The sequence below is a fragment of the Rhinatrema bivittatum genome, chromosome 2 (genome assembly GCF_901001135.1).
Source record: "Rhinatrema bivittatum chromosome 2, aRhiBiv1.1, whole genome shotgun sequence".
In the NCBI taxonomy this organism is placed as follows: domain Eukaryota; kingdom Metazoa; phylum Chordata; class Amphibia; order Gymnophiona; family Rhinatrematidae; genus Rhinatrema; species Rhinatrema bivittatum.
In genome coordinates, this window is record NC_042616.1 from 334,793,183 (window position 1) to 334,820,584 (window position 27,402).

At 44.5% G+C, this 27,402-nt stretch overlaps 1 protein-coding gene across 1 annotated transcript in view; it reads right to left on the reverse strand.

Moving 5' to 3' along the window:
* The window catches only part of ITGA9 (integrin subunit alpha 9), an 855,720-nt gene that overhangs the window by 329,753 nt on the left and 498,565 nt on the right, over window positions 1-27,402 (reverse strand). The window contains exon 18 of the mRNA XM_029589807.1: window positions 8,763-8,913. Coding sequence (XP_029445667.1) covers window positions 8,763-8,913 — 151 coding nt within the window. The remainder of the gene's footprint in view (window positions 1-8,762; window positions 8,914-27,402) is intronic.

The following is a 27,402-nucleotide window of genomic DNA, read 5'->3' on the forward strand; positions in this document are numbered from 1 at the left end:
ATCGCATACTTTTGTTCGCACACCAGGCGCAAACAAAAGTACGCTGGATTTTATAAGATACGCGTGTAGCCGCGCGTATCTTATAAAATCCGGTATCTGCGCGCGCAAGGCTACCGATTTTGGGCAGCCTGCGCGCGCCGAGCCGCACAGCCTGCCTCTGTTCCCTCCGAGGCCGCTCCGAAATCGGAGCGGCCTCGGAGGGAACTTTCTTTCGCCCTCCCCTCACCTTCCCCTCCCCTACCCACCCCCCCGGCCCTATCTAAACCCCCCCCCCTACCTTTATCCATGGATTTACGCCTACCGGAGGCAGACGTAAATCCGCGCGCGCCAGTGGACTGCTGGTGCGCCAAGACCCGACCCGGGGGCTGTTCCGGAGGGTGCGGCCACACCCCCGGGCCCGCTCCCCAAATGCCACATCATTTGGCAACGCCCCCGACACGCCCCTTTTTAAAAGCCCCGGGACTTACGCGCGTCCCGGGGCTCTGCGCGCGCCAGCGGCCTATGCAAAATAGGCGCGTCGACGCGCGAGGGCCCTGCTCGCGTAAATCCGGCCGGATTTACGCGAGCAGGGCATTTAAAATCCGCCCGTGAGTATTTTTGGTTGCAGTAAATTTTTGTTGAACACTCCACCAGAGCGTCCACAGTATTTCTTCAGAGTCAGAGGTGCTCTCAAGCAAGGACATTGGAACAGTCCAAAATCCAGCATGGCCTCTAAGATCAGCAGGAAGATGATTGCTTGAAGTTTCCTCATTCAGACTGTATTTGGATGAGGCTCATGATCGAGCCTTCTCAGTTGTAGGCCCTATACTGTGAAATACTCTTCCAGATATCATTAGGAGTTCTATATGTGCAGTCTTGTTCAGAAAAGCAGTAAAAATCCTTTACTATAAAGGAAGCTTTTGGAGAGACAGATTGAGGGCTAAAAATAGTTGCAGATCAGGGAATGAAACATAGAAACATAGAAATAACGGCAGAAGAAGACCAAACGGCCCATCCAGTCTGCCCAGCAACCTACGCACTTTATCCATTTTTTTTATTTCCCTTTTTCTCTCTCCCACCTGTTACGATTGGCTTCCAGTACCCTCCAGCCCTAATTCCCCTCCACCCCACCACCAATGTAGAGAGCAGCGCCGAATGTGCATCCAAGTGAACATCCAGCTCAATTAGGGGTAGCAACCGCTGCAACAAGCAGGCCACACCCCTGCCCCATACTCTTACCCACCCCTGTTTTGTTTCTTTTTGTTTGTTTTTTTTGTTGTTGGTTTTTTTTTTGGAGATGGCAGCCCTCCATCCTTCCGCTCCGTGAAGGTGGAACACCAACCACTGGCATCCCGCTCCGTGAATGCCTCTGTGGCTACTGCCGCTCCGTGCATTGTTTGCTGCCTCCTTTTTATTCACGTCCTCTAGACTTGATGGACCCACAGTGTTTATCCCATGCCCCTTTGAAGTCCTTCACAGTTTTAGACTTCACCACTTCCTCTGGAAGGGCATTCCAGGCATCCACCACCCTTTCCGTGAAGAAATTCTTCCTGACATTGGTTCTTAGTCTTCCTCCCTGGAGCCTCAGCTTGTGACCTCTGGTTCTGCTGATTTTTTTCTGCTGGAAAAGGTTTGTCGTTGTCTTTGGATCATTAAAGTTTTTCAAGTATCTGAAAGTCTGAATCATATCACCCCTGCTCCTCCTTTCCTCCAGGGAGTACATATGAGCTATTTGTTACTGTTTTTTTGGATGTTATTTTTATCACCCTTTTAAATGTTGGGTTTTTTTTTACATTTATGTTTTTAGTTTTATTATAATTATGTGTTTTATTATATATGTTTCCTTGTAATTCACCATGAATTTTAAAATATGAGAGGAATAGACATTTTTTAAATAAAAAAATAACTATTAGTGAGCACATCTGTGAGAGCAACCAAGGAAGACTGTTTGTTGGTATCCACCCTGTGAGTCTTGGGCCCTGGAGGTTTATCTTCCTCCCCGCCGGAATGAACCCCAGCACTCCAGGGCACATGGACTGTGTTGGCATAAAAAAGGAGAGAGCCAGGAGTAGAAGTGGCCCCGGGAAAAGGGTAAACCCCTGCATTCTGGGAGGTTCCCAAAGAGGGGAATACAGAAGTATTAAAATCATGAGTAGGGTGGATCTACGGGTGTGCAACATTTATTTCAGTTTTTGTTTCATACAACAAAATGGCCCTCTCTGCTGAGGAGGATGTGCCAGAGTTCATTTACTCCAGTGCATCCCCAGTGGATGGCATCATTTGAAGAAGAAAGAAGTCAGAAGAAAGAAGACATCTATGTAGTGTGCTCCAGCCTCTGGGTCTGGGCCTGACCCTGGGCCGAGGCCCAAGCATTGGGACTTGGTCTCCAGGCTGGCCCCTCAGCATCAGGCCAGGGCTTGAGCTGAGGCCCAGGCAGTAGGACCCGACCTCCAGGCCAGGTCCTGGCATTGGGCCTAGGCCGGCGCCAAAGCACAAATGTTGGGCCTTAGCCTTGACCTAGACCAACCTGGCCTCCAGACCGGGCTCCAGCATCGGACCTGGGCTCATATCAGGACCCACCTCTATGCCAGGCCTTGACGTTGGGCCTAGGTCTGGCTGCAGTGTTTGATCCCTAACTGATCAGGTAAGTGGGGGCTGGGAAATTTCCTGAACACGGTAACATTTTTCAGGGTGCCTGGGCCTTTGCTCAGGTCTAGGCTGAGGCTCTGGCATTGAACCCTGGCCTAGGCCGAGACCCCAGCCTCGGGCCTAGGCTTAGGCTGAGGTGCCTATGCCATGCTCGGTTGTAGGCCACAGCCCCTACTTTGAGCCTTGGCTATTTCCTAGATAAGGCCTTGGCCCTAGGCATAGGTTTGACAGGTGATTTTTTTTTTTTAATAAATTAAATGAATATGTAACAAGGACACCAGTCCTGTACCTGTAAGATCTGGGTGAGAACTCAGTTAAGCTAAAGAAAGAGCAGGTTAGTGTAGGGGAGGTACCATTCAAATGCAGCTTCTCCCTTTGAGGAGTCTGGAATGGCCATCCTCCTGAAAGTCTATTTAGGAGCTTTCTATAGTGAGCTCGCGAGGCAGTTCCTTTTAGATTCTCCAAGAGTGCAGAAGTGTAGAAAAGTTTGTTTTTTGTTCTTTTTTCAGGCCCAGTCAGTAAAAGCAGGCCCAGCCCTGACCAGGACCAGGAGGGATTTCTTTTTCCAGTCCACAACTTGGCTGGTTAAGATTCCCTCTGGGTTTATTTTCAGGGATTTTTGAGATTTTTATTAGGAGCCTTACTGGACACCTGGACTTTTCCTGCCCATGGGGATTGGGGAAGCTTGTGTTTAGGCATCCCAGGGATAGGGAAGTGGTGGTGACCTGTTGTGAGGAGAGGACTCCGCTATTTAGATCTGTTCATTTTAGGGAAAAGAACGTTTTGAGTTAGAAGATCCAGGAAGAAGTTGGTTGCCCCTTCCTTCCTGTTTGAAGGAAGAAAACATCTTGTTTCCAAGAGGATCCTCATCATCAAGGATCTTGCGTGAGAGTACTAATGAGACTGTAAAAATTCACATCTCCTGACAGTAAAGGAACATTTCACCAACTGGAAATACCCATCAGGTGCTTCACACCCTGGGGAGAGATCGAGAGGATTTAACTCTCTGTGCCATAGACTGTTTTTGCAAGTTAAAGGTTTTGGAAGGGATTTTGCCCAGTTTAAAAGACCCTGCCCACCTGGGAGCTCCACTTAATTAATCCAAGAGAGTGAGAGTTTTCCTGGTTCCTGAAACAAGTGAGTCCTGCACAGGCAGAGGGAAGAGATTGTAAAGAAATTGAGAACATAATTCTGTGGTGTTGCAGTTTGAGTTTTGTGCCATTCATCATCAGTGTTAACAGCAAAGACTTTTATTTTGGACAGTATCAAAGTGACTCCAGAGTATTTATTTTATACTCACTGTACCCACATAAAGGACAGACATCCTCCCCAGGGGATTAACTGCAAACAAAAGTAAATTTGTAAAGTAAATTTTTCAAGTCCCTTTCACATCGGGACTTGAAAGATTCCTTTCTTCCCCCAGTCCAACAAATCCACACCTGGGGAAGTGAGGGAGACAGAACAGCCAGCCAGGGAGAGGTTCCGGCCCCGAAGAGTAACAAATAAGTTTGGGTACCCACCTGTGCAGGACCGGGGTAGGATTACAAATAGGATTATTTTAATTCGAAGGGGGTCCCTCAATTTGTTTTCGGCACCCCCAAAAAAGAAACAAATTGGACCTATTCATTTTGTTTTGCAAGTCTGGTTTATCCCTACCTAGAACCAAGTAAACAGGGAACTGACACACTCCATGAAGCTAACAGGTAGCATATTTAAGATCGGCTTCTTTGCTTGGGGCCTTGCTAAGGCATTATGAGCTCACTTCAACTCCATACTAATTGATATTTTGTTGAATTGAGTTGATCATTCCATGTTTTCAATACATTTTAGAGAACCAGTGAAATCAACTTTCAAAAGATTATTCTGGCAAGCTTTGAGGTTTGCCGGACAAACCCTAAGTTTTGAATTTCCTGCTCATCTCAGCGGGTGACTTTTAATGGCTTAAAAATCTAACCAAACATGAAGGAGGCAGCTTGGGATGCACTGGGGGTGGGGGCAGGGCTTATGTTTATTCGGCTAGCATGGATATCTAGCACTAGCAGGAGAAAATTCCCCAAATTACATTTGGTCAAAGAAATTGCATCCTAAAGTTAGCCAGCTAACCGCACCCTGCTTGGTTAAATATTAAAAAGCCCCTGCAGGATATCTCTTCCTTTCTAGTCAAAAGACATGAGGACATATGCAGCGCCAGGATCCCCCTTCCCTCTCGCCCACTCCTCTGTTTAGAAAAAGAACATTTCTGCCTTGTCCTCTTTCTAATCCGGCCTCCCCCTCCAGATACTTAAATAAAAAGCCAAAATTCTAGGAAAATTGCTGAGAGTACTTTCACCTCATTTTCCAAAGAGTTTTTTTTTCCCATCAAGTGCTACTCTAATATTCCTCTTGCAACCTTCCACAATACATAAAACAGCCAGCAATTAACAACTGACAATCTTTTGTTTTTCTTTCCCTAACGTTATGACAGCACACTTCTCTGCTTTTTTTTTTTTTTGCTCAAATGATTTAACGAAGAAAACGGAAAAATAAAAAGTTCATAAAAATAAATCTCAACCCATCTGAAGATCAGACTGTAAATAATCTAAACTGAAAAACAAAGCCCCTAATAAATAGATGATATATTACTTTATGAGTCCACACACCATAGGACTACAATACAATGGCTACATTTTAAACAGCGGCTTTCAACATACTTCAAAAGGTTTGATCCCAAGGGGATCACCTCTTTAAAAAGAAATGTTATGCAGAGACTGAATATAAATGTCTCCACCCAGGCTCATTCCAACAATAAAATGGTTCAATTTAGACTTTCTGTGTACACAGGAAAGTGCCAAAGCTGAATCAATAGAGACCATATCCTTTAGACCAGCGGTTCTCAACCAGTGTGTTGCGCACCCACTGTTCTTCCACCCGTCTCCTCACCTCAGCGAGACAAACACTGCTCCTGTTCCTGCCCGGGCTATCAGCACATTCAAGTCCCGTGGGGAACGGCAGCAGTGTTTTGTGGAAGCCTGCAACAGGAATGTGGCCTTTTCTTCTTCCCGCCCCTGTGGCCCGGAAGAGGAAGTGATGTTTACCGGGCACGCGGGAAGAAGAAAAGGCCATGCATGCACGCTGCTGCTGCAGAAATTGTACCCCAAGGCTTCCTCCCCCCCCCCCCCGGCCCTGCAGCAATAAGAAGGTAGCACTCAGCTGTGCTGCGTTCTCAAAGCAGTCACCTGAGAACATGGCCCCGGACCCGGGACAGCTAATGGACGGATTTCCCCCAACAACTGCGCGGCAGGAAGTCCCGAAGCTGAAGATTGGTGCTGGCTGACCACTTTGTCAGGGGCTGCAGGAGTACGGTGCCGCTGCCCCACCCCACCCCACCCTGGTCTGGCTCCGAGCTTCCCTCCTCTCGCTAGCGCGACACCAGCAAGAAAATATAAAAATAATAATAATCAAACAGCAAAAAAAAATAAAAGGCTGGGGTGGGGAGAAGAAAAAGCATAGAATTACATTCTCAACTGACTGCTCTGTGCTGCGATCGCAACACAGGCAAACAGCTGAGTGCTGCCTTCTTACCGCTGTGGGATGGGGCGGGAGTCACTGCCAGCCTGTCAGGACACTGCTTTTAATTACAGCATACTGGCTGCCTTATGCTGCTGCCTTATGCTTGAGCTGCCATGTGGGGTGGGGATGGGGGTGAGTGAGGCAGAGTGAGACAGCATGTCTGTAAGTGTATGAGAGAATGTGTGTGATTGAGACTGTATAAGTAAGAAAGAAAACACTTGTGAAAAAGAGAAACTGATCAGGGAAGTGATTGGTGGGTGAGAGAAAGATTGTCAGGAACATGACTAGTATGTGTGTGAGAGAACGAGATTGGTCAGAGAGGTGACTGGTGTGTGTGTGAGAGAGAGAGAAAGAGACATTGGTCAGGGAGGTGACTGCTGTGTGTTATGTGAGAGAAAGAGAGATTGGTTAAGGAGGTGATGTGTGTGTGTGAGAGAAAAAGACATTGGTCAGGGAGGTGACTGATGTGTGAGAGACAGAAAGTGTGTGTGTGTGTGTGTGTGTGTGCGCACACGTGTGAGGACAGAGGTTCAGCAGCCATTGCTGCTTCTGGTGTATGCTATTGGCCTACAAGGGAATGGAGTAGGAGAGTTGCTGGAGAGGGTAAGTAAAGGTGGCTTTTTAAGTTTATCTTTCTTGATTGGCAGCCATTTTAATTATTAGGTATTAAGTGATGTGCCTGCTGTTTGAAATATTTTATTGGTGGTTAGAGAATTTTTAACAATTTTATAAGTTTTTAATGATTGGATGTTATTCTATTTATCAGTTGTTTTGAAACTTTTATTATATTTATTAGTCTAGTTTTAGATTTATTATTTTATATTATTTGAGAAATGTGGAAACAAAAACTGAACTGGAAACAGCAAGAAGCTAGACTGAGTGTATGAGGGGCAACAATGGAAAAACAAAAACATTAACTTGATGGTCACTTTATTCTGTATTTGGTGAGGGTCTGTCTATGTTCTGTGTGTGTGACCTAGATAAGGGTATTCTACAATCTTGTAGTTCTGTGTAGGGATCTATAGCAGCTTGGCTTGTTCTGTTTTCCTAATAGGAGGCGCATTGGTGTTTAGGTCCTGGTTAAATTTTTGTAGTGTTGCCTTTTCATAGGTACGGTTGTTATTGTTTGAGTGAGTTCCATAATGCAGGTGTAACCTTTTGCACATTAGTTTGTGTACATTATTGCAGATCCTGGGAATCTATTAGGTGCTATATTTCTGTTTTGCACTGAATGCAGAATGGCTTTTTTTGGCTTTCCATTCCAGTTTCTGACTCCATATTTGTACTTTACAGTAGGGATGTGAATCGGTACCAGAACTGGTTCCAGTATCGGTATCATGGACCCGCGGGAAATTCAATTTCTTGTGGTCCGAACGGTTTTATTTTTTATCCGCTGCGCCCGAGCTGAAAAACAAAAAACCCACCCTGACCCTTTAAATCTAATTAGTTAGAATCTCCTACCCTCCCGACCCCCCCCCCCAAACTTTCTTAAAGTACCTGGTGGCCAGCGGGGGACCCGGGAGCGATCTCCCATTCTTGGGCCGTCGGCTGCCAGTAAACAAAATGGCGCCGATGGCCCTTTCCCCTTACCATGTGACAGGGGCTATTGGTGCCATTGGCCGGCCCCTGTCACATGGTAGGAGCAATGGACGGCCGGCACCATCTTAAAAAATGGTGCGGGCCATCCATTGCTCCTACCATGTGACAGGGGCCAGCCAATGGCACAGATAGCCCCTATCACATGGTAAGGACAAAGGGCCATCGGCGCCATTTTGATTAGTGGCAGCCGACGGCCCAAGAGTGGGAGATCGCTCCCGGGATCCCTGCTGGACCACCAGGTACTTTAAGAAAGTTTGGGGGGGGGGTCGGGAGGGTGGGAGATTCTAACTAATTAGATTTAAAGGGTCGGGGTGGGTTTGGGGGGAGGGTTGTGTGCCCTTTCTTCCCCCCCCCACCCTCAAAATGATAAGAAAACCCCACAAAATATTTTGTGGGGTTTTCCTATTGCTTTCGGGGACCCCCCAATATCTGACAGATGAGAAAATATCTATGATATTTTCATCCACCAGAAAATCGATTCACATCCCTACTTTACAGTCTTTCTGTACTTGGTGAAGATCAATTCTGTATGTGTGACAGAGGGGAAGTATTTTACTAGCATATATGCATTTGTATCAATATTATTTGTTATATTTTCTCAATAGGACATGTATTGATGGTAAATTACTGTTTTTTCATAAGGAGGGTTATTGCACCTGGTAGGAGAGTGTTTATGTTATTGTTACTGAGATGACACCAGAAATATCTTTTTTGTATGGTAAATTGAATGGGGAATGTCCTAGTTCTGTTCTGTAGCCATTGTTGGGGGGGGGGGGGGGGGGGGTGGCAGGGTGGATCCTGTAGATACAGAGTATATGTTTACATTTAGCCCCGTGACGATCATGTGTTCAGTGTGTCACGCACGTGAGAACCATCTGTCAGGTGTGTCCTGACAGAAAAAAAGGTTGAGAACCACTGCTTTAGATTGCATGTTGGCACTGTCACAAATGTCATCTGGTCTGCTCTCTCAGGCTGCGCTCTCTTACCCTTTGCCACATTTTGATAAAAAACAGCTCCGTGGAGAAGTTGAAGAATACGTTCGTGTCATAGGCATCGTCCCCAAGGTTGGTGATGGAGATGTTGAGGGAAATGTTCTTCACTGCTCCCAAAGCCAGATAAGGAGTTGTTTCATCCACACTGCAATTAGAAAGGAGAACGAGTTATTCCCTCCCCACTCCCTTTCTCTCTCAGGAGACTATGTGCTAGCTCCCCATACTTCACGGCACCCACCATGGGTGAAATAGACGGTTCAGAATGAAAGGCATTGCAAACTCATGGTGAAAGCTTCAAGTTCAAGCTCTCCCAATGCAAAAACTTTACTCAGATGCACACACAAAAAAAAGGGATGGCATTTAGAATTAACCAACTACTGATATATAGCATCAAAATAGTGATAAATATTTACCTGAGCAAACAACAAGAAATTCCAACCAGAACTAAAGAAGCCTACTTTCTGGGATGCCACGCATACAAGCGGATCTGAATAATACCACCCTCATCAGAGTCCTCTTGTGTCCCCTGACATGTTCTGAAAATTTGGCGTGAAAGGACCCAAACAAAAAGGTTATTTGGGGAGGAAAGAGATACAAGTCAGACATAGTGATCTCATAAGCTTTCATTTCCTTCAAAAGTAGGATAAAAATTGCTTTGGTAATTTCTGCTTACGTCTATCCTAATACAAATCACTACAGCTACAGTGTGTGAATTCTGGGGCAAAGCCTATTGGAGTTGGAGTTTGGCATGCAAAGGGAAGATATCTAACTAAAGGAAAATGAGACAGTGTGTCATGGTTCAGGGGGATAGAGTCGTGAAGCACCCCCGCAGAAGTGGCACAGGGTAGCAGGGCAGGTCTGAAGGTGGTCTTCTGCCTAACCAGCCCCCAACCCTGCAGGTTGAGCCCTTAGGTTCTGGGGGCCGGTAGGACTTGCCTTCTTGCAAACATTATGGCTGGGGCTGAATTCAGACACAGGTTAGGGGATGGATACAGACAGGGCTGGAGGCAAGGCTGGTACTGAGGGCAAGCAGGAGCTGGATATAGGCAGGGCTGGAACACAGTACAGGCTGGGAGCTGGAACATGGTACAGGCTGGGACCAGAGGTAATCAAGGGACTGGACTGAGCAAGGCAAGACAAGGATAAGACCAGACAAGGACTGGACAAGGACTAGACAGAACAGACAACAATAAACAGGAAGCCCAACAGGGCACAAGGCTGGCTAGGCAAACCTAGAAGACTCGAAGGCTTCAGGATAGGAGAGGAAAGCCCACAAGGGCACTGAGCAAGGAAAGTAGGCCTGGAAGGCTGCAGAGTGAGGCTGGAAGGTCTGGAAGGGCCATGAGCAAGACAGATAGACCTAGAATGCCACAGTGCAACGCAGGAGGCTAAGGTAGGCTGTAAAGCAAGGCAGAAGACCATGGTAGACCACAAGTTAAGGAAGAAGATCTAGGTGACAGCTTAAAGGGTTCGATTTATCCAATTTGAGGCCAGGAAGAAAGCCATGATAAATAGCTATTCAGAAATCCCAGCGAATTTTAAAAAAATGGTATTTAAAATTGGAGCCACAACTATATGGGAGGCCAAATAGTGTGTCAGAGGATATTGAATCTATAATGGCATATAAGGGAGTCACTTGGCTCCAAGCTATGACATTAATTATCAGCCTCATTATAATACTCACGATTCTTATTATTCATTTCTAGATATGCAAAGTTGTTCTGGCGCCCCATAGAAAAAGGTGATGAAACTACACTGAACATGCACTGGCCATGACATCAGCACAAACTGAGGACATGAAGTCAAAAACACCTGCCCAAAATTCAATCTCCACACCACCTCATATGTATATTCTTTTGAACATTTACTTACGCTAGCGCCATAGGTTTTCAGTGGGGAAAACCTCAGCACTTACACACATAAAAATTACTTATTACTATTAAAATAAATAATACCAGTGCATTACTAAGCAACACTGTCGGCCAAATTTTAAAAGCCCTGCGCGTGGTAAAACCATGCGTGGTTAGCCCTGTGTGCCGAGCACATTTTCGAAAGAGGCCGGCCACGTGCCTACCTCCTGGTACGCGCAGAAGTGCAAGGCAATTGAAAAGGGGCAGGCTGGCGGGGTGGTGTCCAGGCAGGGAGGTGCATGAGGGGTATTAGACGCTGACCCAGGGAAGCGCACACCGGCAGCTGGCCGGCACACTGTTTACTTCTTCTCCAGAGGAGCAGTAAGTATAAAAATAAAAAAAATTGGGGATAAGTAGGGTTAGTTTAGGGGTCGAGGAGGAGAGTGGAAGAGGGAGGAAGGATAGGGTTAGGGGTAGAGAAGTTCCCTCCCAGTCCACGCCTTTATTGGAGCAGACTGAGAGGGAACTGGGGAAGCCCTACTTGCATCGCCGCACATAATTTAAAAAATCAACCCCCACTGCGCGCGGAGGCGGCCACCCACCCGTACATGCCTGCGTGGATATTAAAATCCGACGTGCATGTGTGCACAGGAATGCTATTTTATAACATACGCGCGCCAACGCGCGCTATAAAATAGCCACGTCCATGGGCACGCACTGGGAACCGCATGCACAAGGACGCGCGTTCGCGCATTTTAAAATACAGCCCTGTTTTGAGGAACAGCTAGCATGCAAGATTAATGGAAAAAAAAAAAGCACTTCTTTATTTCTTTATTCTCCATCCTACACTCACGGTTCTTATATCCATGAAGGGACAACATTCACAGGACATTAGCCATACACCTTCCCCTAGCATGCGGTCCTCAGTCCCAGCTGTAATATCATGGCTTTACAACCTCATGTCCCCCTTCCATTTTAAATATATTGCTTTAAATTTTGGATAACGTTTGTGACCTACGTATGTTGTTAAATAATTTTACTGATGTGTGACCATGACTTGTGTGTCTGAGCGCTGGAGTGTGAGTGCATGGAGTGTAGCTGTAGTAGGTTAGCTGAATGTGCGGGTGACGCTGGAATGAGGGAAGAGAGGACAATATGTGGTTATTGAGTATGCTGTTATGCTTGCTAGATAGATAGAGACAGTCAAAGCCACTTTTTAAAAGACAAGTGCCAAGATTTGTTGCAGCGATCATGGTAGTCTCTCTTCAAAAGCAGCAAGAAAAGGTTCTGAAATGAAACTTTTTTTCTGTCTCTTTCCTGAGACTTTTAAAAGATTTCATTCCAAAGAATTAGATAGAATAAAGGATAAAGGGTGGCATGGGGCTGGCCATTATGCTTTTCCTATGGGAAGAAACAAAAATAGAAGCAGATGTCTAGCTCTTTATGATAGAGGCCTGAGGAAGATGAATAAGAGCTGTGTATCCTGGCAGGTGAATAATCATTTTGGGGGCAGGGCTAAAGGCAGAGCAGAGGCAAATAATGGAACATAAATGCACGCTCCACCTTCCTGCTTGCTCTCGAATATCCTTCTGTTTTTTCAGGCCCCACTGAATACATTTTGGAGTATTTCAAAAGAAAGTGAATAGCAGCCAAATATTCTCCTTTTCTGAGAGCAGTTATTCACAAAGAAACAATATTTGGCCACTTTAGAGGTCAGGGTGGAGCTGACATTTACACACGTAACTATGGATTTGACATCCCATGCCCGCAGTGTGCAGTGGGCTGTTCGCCTTGTATATATGTTATGTTACCTGGGCACCTTCATGGGTTACTGCTAAGTCCTGGGTGTTTCGTATCAGTCCTTTAATTTGAGTAGGATGATTAATGGGAGGTACATTCAAATTCAGACCCTCCTTCCATGGAGTCTGGAATGGCCGTCCCATCTGTAATAGCATATAACCGCTCCCCAGCTACAGCTAGGAGGCAGTCCTTTTGGTCAGTATGAAGTACAAAGGTAGAGAGAGGAGGTTAGTTTTTCTTATTTTATAGGCCCAGCCAAGCAAGACCTGTTTAGGGGTCCTGGCCAGGGTTGAGAGGGTTTCTGCCGAGCCAGTACGCAACCTGACTGGTGGGAGATTCCCTCCGAGGGCATTTTTTGTACTTTGATCTTTTAAGTAGAAGGAGCCTTACTGGAGCCTGTACACTGCCTGGGCTCAGGGATTGAGTAACCCTGGGTCTGGAGCTGTGCTTGTTAGGGAACGCCTACCCCTGAAGTGGTGGTGACCAGCCATAAAGAGAACCCCAGTATTATCTTCAGTCTTTTGAGAAGATTTAGCTCACCATCCAGGAGGAATTTTGACTGCCCCTTCCTGCCTGAACTGGAACACAGACAGTCAGGCTCCACGGTATCCCTCTCATCAGGGATTCGAAGAAGAGATCTAAGGACTGCAGTAAGATGAAAGAAGGGTCTAATCAACTAAGTGTCAGTAAAAGGCAAAACCTAATATCAGTGAAGCCACCCATCCCATGCTTCAATCAACCTTGGGCAGAGAAAGAGATGTATTTCTTGGGGCAGAGACAGAAATAAAGTATTTTTGCCAGTTGGAAAGGGTGGTTCTGCCCATACTAAGGTCACCCTGCCCACCTGGGGAACCTATTTTCCCATGCCCTGGATGGTAGGAATTCCATTGGGTAGCCTAAGATATCCCTGCACAGGTATGGGAGGACATTGCAACAACTATTTCATTGTGCTGCTGTGGATCAAGAATTGTGCCATTTCTCATATATTATCTTCACTAAAGATTTATTTTGGACACTCACACAGTGACTCCAGTCGTTTATTTGGCACCCCCAGAAATATTAAATGTTTCATCACCAAAGGAAGTCATAGCGAGAGCGTTAGCCACCCTGCACTGGGAACTGAGAGGACTCCTTTCATCCGCAAGTCTATCGAACCTACATCCTGAGAAGGAAGGAAAGTAGTACAGCTAGCCTGAGTTCCTGCTGCAAAGAGTACAAATGAGTTTTATGATCTCACCCATGCTAGGGCTGCACCCTGGGCTGGGGTTACATATATTGACTTCTGCTCTTGATGAGGTGTAAGTCTGAAGAAACTCTTTAGATCTAAAATGCCTGGGTGAGGGGTTTGGGTAAATTGGAGGGAGTGCAGGCTGAAGAAGCAGGAAAGTCTCAAAGACTACGAGATGGACTGGGCTAACTGGTGGACTAATTGGTTGAACAGGCTATTTACTTCACCTAAGCATGTTTTAAGATCAGCTTTAGCAGTACAAGTTAAAGCTGACAAATTCCTAAAGAAGATATGCGGGGATCTGCTCATGTAACCATTTAAAATTAGGAGCACACATTCGTATGGTAGATGTATTTTACATCATACGCACATACTTGCATGGGCAATCTAAAATGCATGCATATGTGGGCTCACGCGCGCTCGTTTTAAATGTATCGTCCCTGCGCATAAGTAGACTTTTGAAAATTTCTATGATATGTTACATTTAAAGTGTAACTCCTTAGAAAATTCACCTCCATACTTAAGAACATAAGAAATTGCCATGCTGGGTCAGACCAAGGGTCCATCAAGCCCAGCATCCTGTTTCCAACAGAGGCCAAAACCAGGCCACAAGAACCTGGCAATTACCCAAACACTAAGAAGATCCCATGCTACTGATGCAATTAATAGCAGTGGCTATTCCCTAAGTAAAATTTATTAATAGCCATTAATGGACTTCTCTTCCAAGAACTTATCCAAACCTTTTTTGAACCCAGCTACACTAACTGCACTAACCACATCCTCTGGCAACAAATTCCAGAGCTTTATTGTGCGTTGAGTGAAAAAGAATTTTCTCCGATTAGTCTTAAATGTGTTACTTGCTAACTTCATGGAATGCCTAGTCCTTCTATTATTCGAAAGTGAAAATAACCGATTCACATCTACTCTTTCAAGACCTCTCATGATCTTAAAGACCTCTATCATATCCCCCCTCAGCCGTCTTTTCTCCAAGCTGAACAGCCCTAACCTCTTCAGCCTTTCCTCATAGGGTAGCTGTTCCATCTCCCCTTTTTAAATGTATAAGTGAAAGTGCCCCCCCAGAATGCCTCTCCTCAGTGCACATAAAAGTACGCATGAATCTGAATTCAGATCATACTTTAATGCACACTGAGCTCAGGTCAATTTTAGAACAGCCATTTATACGCACAAAAGGCGATTGTTAAACCAATCTTAAAAAAACAAAATCTAGATCCAAACTTGCTAACTAGCTACCAACCCAATTCTAATTTGTCTTTTTTATCCAGACTCATGTTCTTGTTCAACTTATTGACTATCTAGAGGGTTCCAACATTCTGTATCGAAATCAATATGGTTTTAGAAGAAATAGTAGTACAGAAACTCTCTTGCTTTTCGCTTTTGATAGAATTTGGCAAGGTTTTGACGGCGGCCAAGCCACCTTCTGATTTTTCTTAATATCTCTGCTGCCTTTGACACCATAAATCATGATATACTGACTGGTCGATTGAAAGAGTTTGACATCTCAGGCACAGTCCTTAAGTAGTTCTTCTCTTTTCTGAGTGATAGGTCATTTCAGGTCTCTGACAGAGAAAACTCTTCTACATGGAGAAATATCAAGACTGGCATCCCACAGGGGTCAGCACTGTCTGCAATGCTGTTTAATATTTATCTTATCCCCCTCTTTAAATTGCTCGCTGGTTTAGGCCTACATTTCTTCATCTATGCTGAAAATATCCAGTTTTTCATGCCAATAAAAAATTCAATAGCTAATACATTAAATTATCTTGAAATCTACATAGGTGCAATTAATAAATGGATGCTTTATAACTTTATCATTAAACATCTCAAAAACAGAGATTATGATGTTATCCCGGACAAAAAATGTACCAGAGAACACAAAATTTGATTTTGGTAAACATACCATACTGTGATGCAGTACGACCTGGCCCGGGGCAGAAACAGCTGAGACACAGCCGAGCAGAAGCTAGTGGTACCAAACTTAGCCACCGGAGGGCGCTGAGGAAGGTAGCAAAGACTACACTTCCCAGGTTCCCCGAACCAACACCTGACCCCTGGCTGGAGCCTGAGCAGGAACAGGTGGAGGAAATTGGGACTGATCCCTATGACTCAGCAGAATCTATGGAGGCTGAGGAAGAGGGCGTGCCCCCGTGGTGGATCTGGCCACAAAAGCCCGGCTCCTCAGAGTCTCTGGAGGAGGAGATGGAGGTAAGCTGGGGAGAGGAAAGCTCCAGCTGTTCCTCTATGGAGGTGGAATAACCAGGAGGTTGGGGGATGGTAAATCCTGTATTGCTGTATGGATGTATGAGACAGGCGGGAAGGGAATTGTGTTTTAAATGCTGTGTACCCTGGGGCTTGTAAGGACAACCCCGCATTAATATAAGGCTGCAGCCGCTGAGCTACAGCACCACATTAAACTCCTTATTGATTAAGATCCTTTTTCTGTGTACTGCTTGGGAGTGCCAGGACTGGGCCTGGCACTCTGACTAGAGGCTGTGAAGAGTCCATAGCAGCGCTATGCCTGAGCTGTGCAAGGGGACAAGACGTGTCATAGGAGCGAAGCCAGAGGCCTGAAGCCCAGCAAAGCCCCACAGCATGCTGAGCGGAGGGACCTGATCGTGACACATACCCATAGTAAAAACAGTCCGTGACTTTGGAGTCATGATAGAAACTAATCTTGCAATAAAGTTCCACATTAATCATATTATTCGTACAGGATATATGAAGCTCCAAATGCTAAGACATCTGAAACCTTTGTTGTGCACCAAAGACTTCAGGACAGTTCTTCAGTCTTTTATTTTTGCTGGGATAGATTACTGTAACTCCCTATTGCTTGGTGTTCCTACGTCTACTTTACGTTCCCTTCAGTTGTTGCAAAACTCTGCGGCCAGGCTACTTTCTGGTAAAAAAAAATAAAATAAAAATGATCATATCACCCCTGTCCTTGCTGTACTTCACTGGCTTCCTATAAGATTTAGAATTAAGTAGAAGATATTAGTCTTAATACATACATTGATAAATATTATCAAAACCCCTTAGGTAGGAGCAGCATTGAGTATTTATACTCCTTCCAGAACATTGCGATCACAAAATAAGGGTCTGTTGGAGGTTCCAGCAATTAGACAGGAACACATTGGTGAGGTGAGAAACAGAGCCCTCTCAATCACCAGCCCGGTCTTGTGGAATACCTTGCCAGAATATCTGAGAATACAGGGCAATATAAAGATATTTTAAAAAGCTATAAAGACCTGGCTGTATGCTGAGGAATTTGCAATTGACAGTATAACTTCATAGTAAAGAAAGGCTGTTCAAGTAATGTTACTGCATATTATTTTGTACATTAAGATGTGGTTTTTTTTGTTTGTATTGGTTTCATGTGTTTTTAATGTAGACGCAACTACATTAATGTGTATGGCATTCTGTAAACCGCTGCTATGTAATGAGTAGCGGTATATAAGAAGTTTTAAATAAAATAAATAAATTAATCCCCTTATTGTAGCCTGTGCCTTTCATCATCACGGTTTGTTTTTTTAAGAATATCTATGCATTTATTTATATTCCGCTCTTCCACACTTCAAAGCAGATGACATCCAGCTACTGTGGGTATTTCCCTGTCCCCAGAGGGCTCACAATCTAAGTTTACACATGAGGCAATGGAGGGTGAAGTGATTTTCTCAAGGTCTCAAGGAACAGCAGTGGGATTTGAACCCTGTCTTCCCTGGTTTGGAGTCTGCTGCTCCAATCACTAGGCGGCTACTCCACAGAAGAGAGGCTTGCCTGTAACATGTGTTCTCCGAGGACAGCAGAAGGATGGCAGTCCTCACAAGTGGGTGAAAGCATCTAATGCAGCCTGGCTCACAACCTTCTGGTACTGTGTGCCTCACTGGGCATACTTGGCACGCCACCACGCCATGTATCCACAATGGTAAAATATATATATATATAAATATATATATATATATATATATAAAATAAAAATTGCTTCCATTGCAATAAGCCCAACTCCTGGATGTGAATGCCACCAGTCTTATAAGTCATTTATTGCTACCATTCTTATGTCAATGTCTCCAGGCTGATGAGCAAACATCATTTCTGTTATTAACTGGCATGCTCATAAAATGGAGACAAAAAATGTGGAATGCCAGAAAAGTATTTCTTCAAGACCTGCATAATAAACAAAGCTAAGAAGCATATATGCTAAGGGGTAGATTTTTTAAAAATATGCGCGCGCATACTACTCGGCATGCACACATGGCCTCGCGATTTTATAACATGCGTGTGCCAGTGTGCGCATGTTATAAAATTGGGGGCGGTGCATGCATGTTATAAAATTGGGGGTGGGTTCCCTCCCAGTCCGCTCCAATTAAGGAGCGGACTGGGAGGGAACTTTCCTACCCCCTACCCTAACCTCCTTCCCCCTTCCCCTCTCCTACCCACCCCCTATCCCTATCCAAGCTACCCCTATTTTTTAAATTTACCTTTTGCTCCTCCAAAGGAGCAGTAGTAAGTTGCGCACGCCAGCACCCTGCCGGTGCGCCATCCCCCGGCACACAGGCAAATGGCAGCTGTACCGGCTGCCTGCAGCCCCTCCCCCCCTCCCCGGACTGCCCTTTTGCCAAGGCCCGGCTCTTGTATGCGTAACAGGGGTTACGCGCACGGCCGGGCCTCTTTTAAAATGCGCGCATAAACCCTGTTTTTTACGCATGAGGGCCATTTAAAATTGGGCTGTAAGAGCGTACTAAAAAATTACTTTACTATCAATATAATAAAGTAATAATATATATATAGCTACCTATGAAAACTGTGCAATGAAAAGTTCAATAAGCAAAAAGGTGAATTTTAAAAGCCCAATGCCCGCCGAAATTAGGGGATGCGTGAATATATCAGGTTCTATCACGCTGAATGGATTTTAGAAGCCACTCGGATACGCACGTAAATCCTGCTGCATGTACATCTCAGAACTTCTCAAAAAAGGGTGGGATATGGGCGGGGTCTCGGCTGGGCATGGGTACCACGGGACTTTAACCCGAAATTTGCATGTAAATCGTTACATGATTCGGCCCCCTACTGTGTAACTTTATTTCTGGTATGGATGGCATGAAGTAAAAAAAAAAAAAAAGAGCCATTTTGGAGGGGTTTAAAGGGTCTGGGGTAACTGGGGAGTATACAAGCTATCAAAACAGGGGGAGGGGGGGGATTGGAGGACCTATCTGTTAACTGTGCGAATTGGGAATGAACTGGTAAAACTGGCAAATGCTTTGGCACATGTCCCTTTTAAAATCCCTCCAACTGTGAGGTAGAAGCAGCATCTGTGCACATAGGCACTTACCCACTTAAAATTCAGCATATACATGTGTGGCTAGGCTATTTTATAACATGCACGCATAGATGCGCATATGTTATAAAACAGCCAGGTCCCTGGGCGCAGGCCGACGAATGTGCACACATGTGCACCTGCGCGCCAGTTTAAAAGTTACCGTCGTGATGTTTATATTTAAGGCCCAATTTCTCCCATATTAACCAGCCCAAAGGCATATGGTTCAAAGTTGAAGGCCAGATCAGGACTGGGATACTTAGCAGTTAGAAGGTGAGAGACTGTCTTCTTACCAGCTTCGCATGGGGCCTTTTCCAAAGCCTCCAGGAAAAGGATATTAGACTGAGGGACTTTTCATTTCAAGAATGGAAACTATGTAAACACTCTTAACACCCTGATTCCACATAATCATTGGGATCACAACCCTGATAGAACTGCAGAGAATGAAGAAGTTATGATCACATGACTCATTCCCATTCCAACAGATAAAAAGCTTGATGGTAGAAGCTAGACATAGTGATAAAGGAAAAACAAAAAAACCACAGCATTGCTGATAGAATTGTTAGTACTAAGTAACTATTCTGTACAGGGTATGGAGAGACAGAAGATCAAGTACCAAGGCATACGGAGATCAAGAAAATGTGGTGAAAAGATACAGAAATAGACTCAATTATCTTAGGCGCCACTAGTCTGAATGAAAGTACATCCAAGTACACCTCAATATGTTTTTAGGGCCCTATTGGGATCCCTACGAAGGTTTGACCTTGTAGAAGGGTCATACAATTAAGAGGAGGAGAGAGGAATGCACCAAATCTGTAACAGCACCCTCAATTGCTGACATCTGCAGATCCTCCTGCTATAAAGGCAGAGGCCTCATAAAGGTCTGTGTGGATTTTGAGTTTGCTTTTGAGAAGGGAAAGGCTTTTCTGTTCAGTTCCTGCTAATCTGTAACCTGAGCCTTAGAGTAAGGAGCCCTAGAAGATGAAAGGATGATTTTAACCTTAAACTCACACCCACTGAATAACAGATTTACTCCTAAGCAACTTTTCTGAGAAATTGATTTTGTTCTGGGAGGAAGTTTTCATCCAGCCTTCCTCTCCAGTTAGAGTAAGAGAAGAGCTGTTTGTTCAGCTGTGATTCCCCTAATCCAGGGGATCAAATTGCTCAACCAGCAAGTGAAGAATTGGATACCCAACCAGTTCTAAAGTCTGGGACAAAAAAGGAGAAGACATCAGCCGCCAGGTGCTTGTTATCAACTAATCATGGTCAAGGTACCCATCTGGTATCAGAAGAAAGTAGAGAGGAAACAGTGAGAATTCCAGGAGGAGCTGTGGATCCAAAGAATTTCAAGAAGAGCCTTACAGAAAAGAATATCCCTAGTCTGCCCAAGGAAGCTTCATATTCAGTTCAAGAAAAAGGAAGGGACCCTAAGGGACAGACCAAAGGATCACTAATTTACCTAGATAGAGTCACAGGTTTACAGATTTCAAAACCTGGATGTAACTTCTACAAGTGACTGGTGGAAAATGCCATTTTTCATGTTTGAATCATGTCCTCAGTAAAGTTATCTGGGAACCCCCATACTGTGTCTAGCTTGATCATTGGCATTTACTAATGGACAGACATTCAAGTCTCTTGCCTAGGAGGTGATTCCACTAGCCTCTCCCCCACCCCCTCCCCTCCAATGGAGGTCCCTACACTGGGGAAGAGAGATGAAAGTTGTGCTGGAATTCTAGATCTAGATCCCGTTTAAAAACGTACCCTGTGTTTTATTAAGGATGCTACATGTTGGCTATAATATATATATATATATATATATATATATATATATATATATATATATATATATTATGGCGTCGTGGAGACGCCACAATATCCAACAACCTCCTTGATTCATTAACGTCTTTATCCCTGGCTGAAAGAACGGCACCTGAAAACCCGGCACTAAGTCGAACTACCTTGGTCCTACCGGAGAAGTCCCCAGATGGCGCCAGGGAAGAGCCTCCATGATATTCGGAGGGAACCCCGACTGGATTGGAGCCTCCAGGAGCGGTCGGGTCGAAAGGGGGAGAAACCCACCGAGGAGAGGTTCAATCTCTGGAAGATATTTTGGCTTGGCAGTCGGAGGGAGAGATTTTGGCTTGGCAGTCATTCAGGAAAAGGAACCCGAGTCACTGTCGCTGGTAAGACCAGAACCTATCACGCTAGAAACTATCTGGTTAGCCATTGAGACAGCTATTAAAAATGTAACAACACAACTAACCTCTGTTACAACTAAAATGGGTCAAATGAGTAAGCAGATTAAGAAAGTGAAGGAAAAGCAAGTCAAAATAAAAAAAGGAAATTAATATATTAAAAACAGATATGGGGCAATTGAAAAATCAATACCAAGAAATGGCAAAGGATAATATATACTAGAGATGTGAATCGGAACTGAAATCCAAACCGATTCTGGTTCCAATTCACATCTCTAATATATACCTCTTAAGAAAATTAGAAAATTTAGAAAATCAACAAAGAGGTAAAAATCTTAGGTTAATTAATTTTCCAAAGAAATTGACGGTATCACCTTCAGAAATGTGGAAAAAATATGCCTTAGAGAATTTGAAGATATCACAGGTGACTGACTTTACCACTGCTTTCTAAAATATATTATATGCCTACAAGGAAAAAATCACCAACTGGAAATAAAGAGATGCAGCAGTTGTCTCCTATAAATTTAAATCTGACTGAGATACTGGAAACATCAACAGAGGAAGAACTCTTACCTGCAACTGTAAATATAACATTTCTACTAGACTCACACAGAGATTGGGTCCTAAAAGTTTATTTTTGGAGCCAATGGGAACCTTTTCTTGGTTTTAGAGTACAGATCTTCCCCGACCTGGCCAAGGAAATGCAACTCAGAAGAAAAGAATACTTAGAATTAAAGCCCAGTGTGTTGAAACTGGGTGTACAATTCTTTATTAAATTTCCATGTAAATGTTTTACAAAATATAGAGATGTTACTTATACTTCTTTTTTTAACTTCTCAGTTAAGAGAATTTGTTAATGACAGAGTTGTGGATATGGTAGAGATTAATACCTAGTCTAGAGATTGAATAATAACCTCAAAGTGGGCAGAGAGTTCTGTTAAAATAATACTGTCCCTAATTATCGCTTTTTCATAGGAGTTATTAGTTTTCTTTGTATAAATATAAGTCATCTTCTTGAGATGGATCTCCCACATATATAGAGAGCTATTGGATGATATAAATATGTTATTTACCTGTAAATTTATATTAAAGAAAATTATGTACTATGCCATTTTCTATTCAATGTATCTTGTTTATCATTGAAAAAATGTAATAAACAGTAAATACAAAAAAAATACAAAAAAGACTGATTTCCAAAACAAATCATATTTCAGAAGCTAGCCTCCAATATAACAATCAGGGATAAGTACCCTGGGCCTTCATATCGTAAGATTTCTCTGCAAAATTCCTGCACGGTGCACAAGAACGATTGTTACTCGGCCCATTGCATGTTTTTCTCAGGTTGCAAATGTGGCATGGGTGCCACTAGATGGCATGTCTAGTCCTGTGTATTTTCCAGGCCCTATGGTTATTGTGCGAGGCTAAAGTTTGTGCTGTATTTCACAATGGGAATGTTTTTGGTCAAAGGGTTATCCTTAGGCTCCAGGAAGTGGGTGGCTTCTAGGGGGAGGAGAGTTTTGTAGCCCTCACCCCTGGGAGGGTTTGGTTGTTAAAGGTTAAAAATGTTGCCTTATTCTGTAACCTGGGGAAGGTTCCAGTCTTGGTTTAAGGGTCGACCCTAGTAGGTGTGTGTTAGTGAATGAATGACTAGAATGATTCTTAGCCAACGGCTGTGTGAGTTGCTGTGATGTAAAAATGTTTGTCCAGTGGGGAGGGAGCGCGGATGGTTACCTAAGGAATATCAGGAGTCTGAGGGGGTTCTAGAGAAGCCAAACCGGAGAACTGGTGTTAAATGTGATGCTCCCCTCAGGAGTTCATCTGGAGAGTATAGAGAAAGAGTAAGCAGAGGACTGCATGGGTGCATCCAATAACCTTAAGATGGACAGGAGTAAGGTGTGTGTGTAGCTGAGAAGAGAGAGGAGTGTTGCAGAAGTCAAAGTGCAATGTGAATAGCATGAAGAAGTATGGATTTGGAACTTGTACAGAGGAACTGTGGTTGGGGTCTGGCTGGACCTAGGGGAAGACGTTGCAGCTTGTTATTTCAGCACAGGGCTCATGCATCGGGATGCACGATAGCTGGAGCTACTCCAGAAGTATGTTGCCTTACATTGCTTCAGAGGTGAGAATGAACAGGGTGTGACTTCTGGGATCCCCTCCAGGGCCTCTTAAGAACAAGGCTGTGTGAAGAGTGGGCAATTGGGACAAAAAGACTGTGGAAAGGTGAACCAGGACGCTCTAGGTCTGTGAGGAGTAGGGAAAAGCAATGAAGGTGTAAAATTGCTGAATGGAACAGTATGGAAGCACAATGCTTTCTGAACATGGACTGTGATTCTACTTTTAAATTTTCTATATTGCTATTTTGGATTTGTTGGTGTTTTAAAATAAATGTTTTGTTTCTTGGAGCACAAGATCAGAGTGGACATTGAATTTAGTTTGGGAGGTCCTCAGCCCAGTTAGATAATTGCTGATATATCATTGCTTTGATTTACAATCTTGTAAAAAAAAATGCAATTAATTAAATAATAATTTGAAAAAACAATTTCTGACTTATTCAGCTAACGTTAAAGTTATCTGGATATATTCAGCAACAAGACTATGTCACTGACTCCCAGCTAAATTAACGGGATACGTTTATTCTCCTGATTTAGCAACCTAGATGGGTTTTAATCCTTGCCCCCAGCCTTAGGCCTCAGAGTCAGAAATACCCCATCCTGAGAGAGTTACCCCAATGCTTCCAATGGCTGGGAAGGTGGCCCCTTTTGCAAAATATAATACCAAGGGATTTCTTCAGTAGAATTTTAGAGAGAAATTTTCAAAAGCTTTTGAGCGGAATTCACAGCAGGAAGAAGTAAACAGGGTTAGGTGTGGGGATAGAAAGCAGGGGTGGGGATTTTATTTGTCATGGAATTTCATGGACAGGGATTTTACTTTACTGTGTGCAGTCTGCAGTATCCATGTTCTCCTACTAGCCATCATGTTCAAATGAACTTACAGGTCCATGGGAGACCTGCATCCTTCCTGGGCAGTTTCCAAATTTACTCCTTGGGGACAATGTAAGTACCATATCTGAAACAGAGCAGTCACAATATGAGATTAAGGGTGAAAGTTTTAAATATGATACTATATGGAAATCTTATTGTCAGTTTTCTAATCTTATATCCTACATGATAACTATATTGTATTACCTATGTTGTACTAATTCAACGCGCATCCACGCGGAGTGAATCTAATAGCGCTCAACACATGCAAACCATTGTGAATGAGGCTATTAGGCATTCAATGCAATGCAAAAAATAAATGTGCGTTTCAGATGCACATTTAGCGATTAGAAATTAACGCCTGCCTGGAGCAGGCGTTAATAGCTGAGTGCATTTAAAACAAGTACAGAAAAGCAGAAAAAACTGCTTTCTGTACTTCCTCCTACTTAATATCATTGCAATATTAAGGAGGAAAAGAAACAAGTTTAAAAAAAAAACATTTGACAGTTAGGTGCAGGAAACGGATGCTCAACTAACAAGCGTCCGTTTCCTGAACCCCAGCGTTGGTTTTCCTAACCGGCAGACGGCCAAGTTAGGAAAACCGATCGGGTTCTCGTTATCAAGGAGGCACTAGGGACGTGCAAGCACCCCTAGTGCCTCCTTGCTAACGCGACCCCCTAATTTAAATATTGCATGGCGCCCCCCCTTGGGGGCGCCTGGGGCATGTTAAGAAAGCGGGCGCTTATTGTTCAGCGCCCGCTTTCTATGCACATTTATTGCATCGGCCCCTAAATGAGCTTTGTGGTCAGATGAATCATGTTTGAGTATATCTGTTTGTATGTATTAAACACTCAATGGAATGTATGCCAGAATAAGTTAAAATAAACAATTTGAAAAATATATATATCATGTGGCCGTCTCCTAAGCTATCCTCTCTTTTGTACAGGTGATGCACGATATGGCTGCCAGCCCTGTCTTCTGTAGTTAAATTTATGACATATACAGAAAGGAGGTACAGTTAGGCACACACATCCATTTGCTCTGTCATTTGGTGTACTTTTGAAGTGTTAAAAAGTCACAACAGTTGTTTGGACAGATAAGATGATGCCTTGTGCCAACATAAATGTCAGGAGGAGTACTGCATCCTTTATAACAGTGGTTCTCAACCTTTTTTCTATCAGGACACACCTGAGATGATGCTCACATGCGTGACACACTGAACACATGACCATCATGGGATGCTCTGCATCCACAGAGCAGAACTAAGATATTTCCCTGTACAACTCACCATACAAAAAAAGATATTCTGATTCTGGTGTCAACTTAATAACAGCATCACAAACTCCCTCTGTTACCAGATGCATTGTAAAATAATACAAACAAACCCCACTCTGTACACGTCCATCAAACCTGCCAGTACCCCAACAGCACTAACTCCAAGAAATGAAACAGCAATAACCCTACCCATGAAAAGGCAGCAGTTCACCACCCGTGCAATATAACATTGAGAAAAAACAACAACTAAGGCTGATTCAAACCTCTAGTAAAGTACCTCATCTCAGTCACATACACAGAGAACACAGACAGACCTCACTTCACCAAAAATAGAATAAAATTACAAATGTGGAAACAAAACCTGGAATAGAAACCCCAAGATCACCTTCTGCATGCAGTGCAAAACTGGAGACTAGAAACAAAAAATGTACTTCCTCCTACACTAAGCAAGGTTCAAAGAGAGAAGAAAGCATATTCTCAGCACTGACATAGTATGGCCCTTGTACCCAGTCACTCCCCTCCATTCCCCATCACCCTTCACTTCTCCCAACTACTCAATCATCCCTCCATATGCTCATATCCCTGTCCAACATTCCTGACACCCCCCAACTCCCACATCCTCTTGCCCGTGCTCCATCTCTCCCCAACTCTATCTGATCTTCCCTCTCCCCTTCCCTACCCAGAATACCTCTGACCACTTATTTCCTACCCTTTCCTGCTCAGCATCCCCCACTCCCCCAACCCAACCGCCCCACCTCCATCTCTCCATTTCCATCTTTTCCCTGCCCAGCAGCCCCCAGCCTCTCCCTCCTCAGCAACCCCAACCTCCTTTCTCCCATCCCTGACTTCCTATCTTCCCTCGCCTTCCTGCCCAGTACATCTCCCCTTCTTCCTGGCTCCCAGCCAGCAGAAAAGACTTGTCAATCCAGAATCTCCCTCCCGCACATGAGGACAAGAAGCATTGAAGAGAGAAAGATGAGGAGGCAGCAGCAGCGGATCTACAGAGCACGCACCTTTCTCCCTTATGCTCCTGCTTTCACATCCTGGCCCCATAGGGTGAAGAGAGCATCGGCAGCCTCACTGCCAGACCAGGTAAAGGAAGATAAAGTTGCTGTCTTGCCAGACCCATATGAACAGGAATTGGTGATATCGTGCTCTGATCTGGGTGAAGGAGGAGGGAACCACTTCCCACTGGCCAGGAAGTGGAGAAGGAAGCAAGAGCAGCTTCCTGTCATACCCAATAAAAGAGAAGTCAGCCAACTCCTGCCCAGACTGATGAGGCTGGCTGGCTGGCTCTGTGACACACCTCCCGGGTCTTCACGAGTGGGGTGATAGGGGGTGCCAGCACCAACAGTGCCTAGGGGGCACCAAAACCCTAAATCCGTCACTGCTCTAGTATCAGCAAGCTAGTAGGAATGCAAACTTAACAGAGATGAGGAGGCCAGATAAAAGGGTCATGTGGGCCAGTTTTGTCTACCCTTCTTGTCACTGAGCCAGAGCGGTAGGATTAGTTGAGAACCACTGAAAGAAAGAGAGATTGAGAGAAGAAGAAAGAGTGGGAGCAGGGCCGGCAAGTTTCAATAGGCGAACTAGGTGGTCGCCTAGGGTGCCAGCCACTAGAGGCCAGCAAAGAGCAGCCATGTGGGGCCACGAGCAGAGCCCTTCCCACTCACAGCCAAGAAAAGTAGAGACTCGGAGGGCTGCAAGTGGAGCCTATCCTGCTCGCGGCCGAGTGAAGCAGAGTCTCGGCGGGCCACGAGTGGCGCCTCTGTGTATGTGTATGAGAGAGCAAAGGTATTAGTGAGAGAGAGGGAGGGAGCCTGTGTAAGGGTGCGTGTGTGAATGAGACAAGGAACCTAAGTGTGTGTAAGAGAGAGGAGCTGTCTGAGTGAAGGAGGTTGGGGCCAGAGCCAGGGCTGAGACAGCGGGGGGAGGGGGGCACAAGGCAGAATCTTCACCTAGAGCACCTAATACCCTTG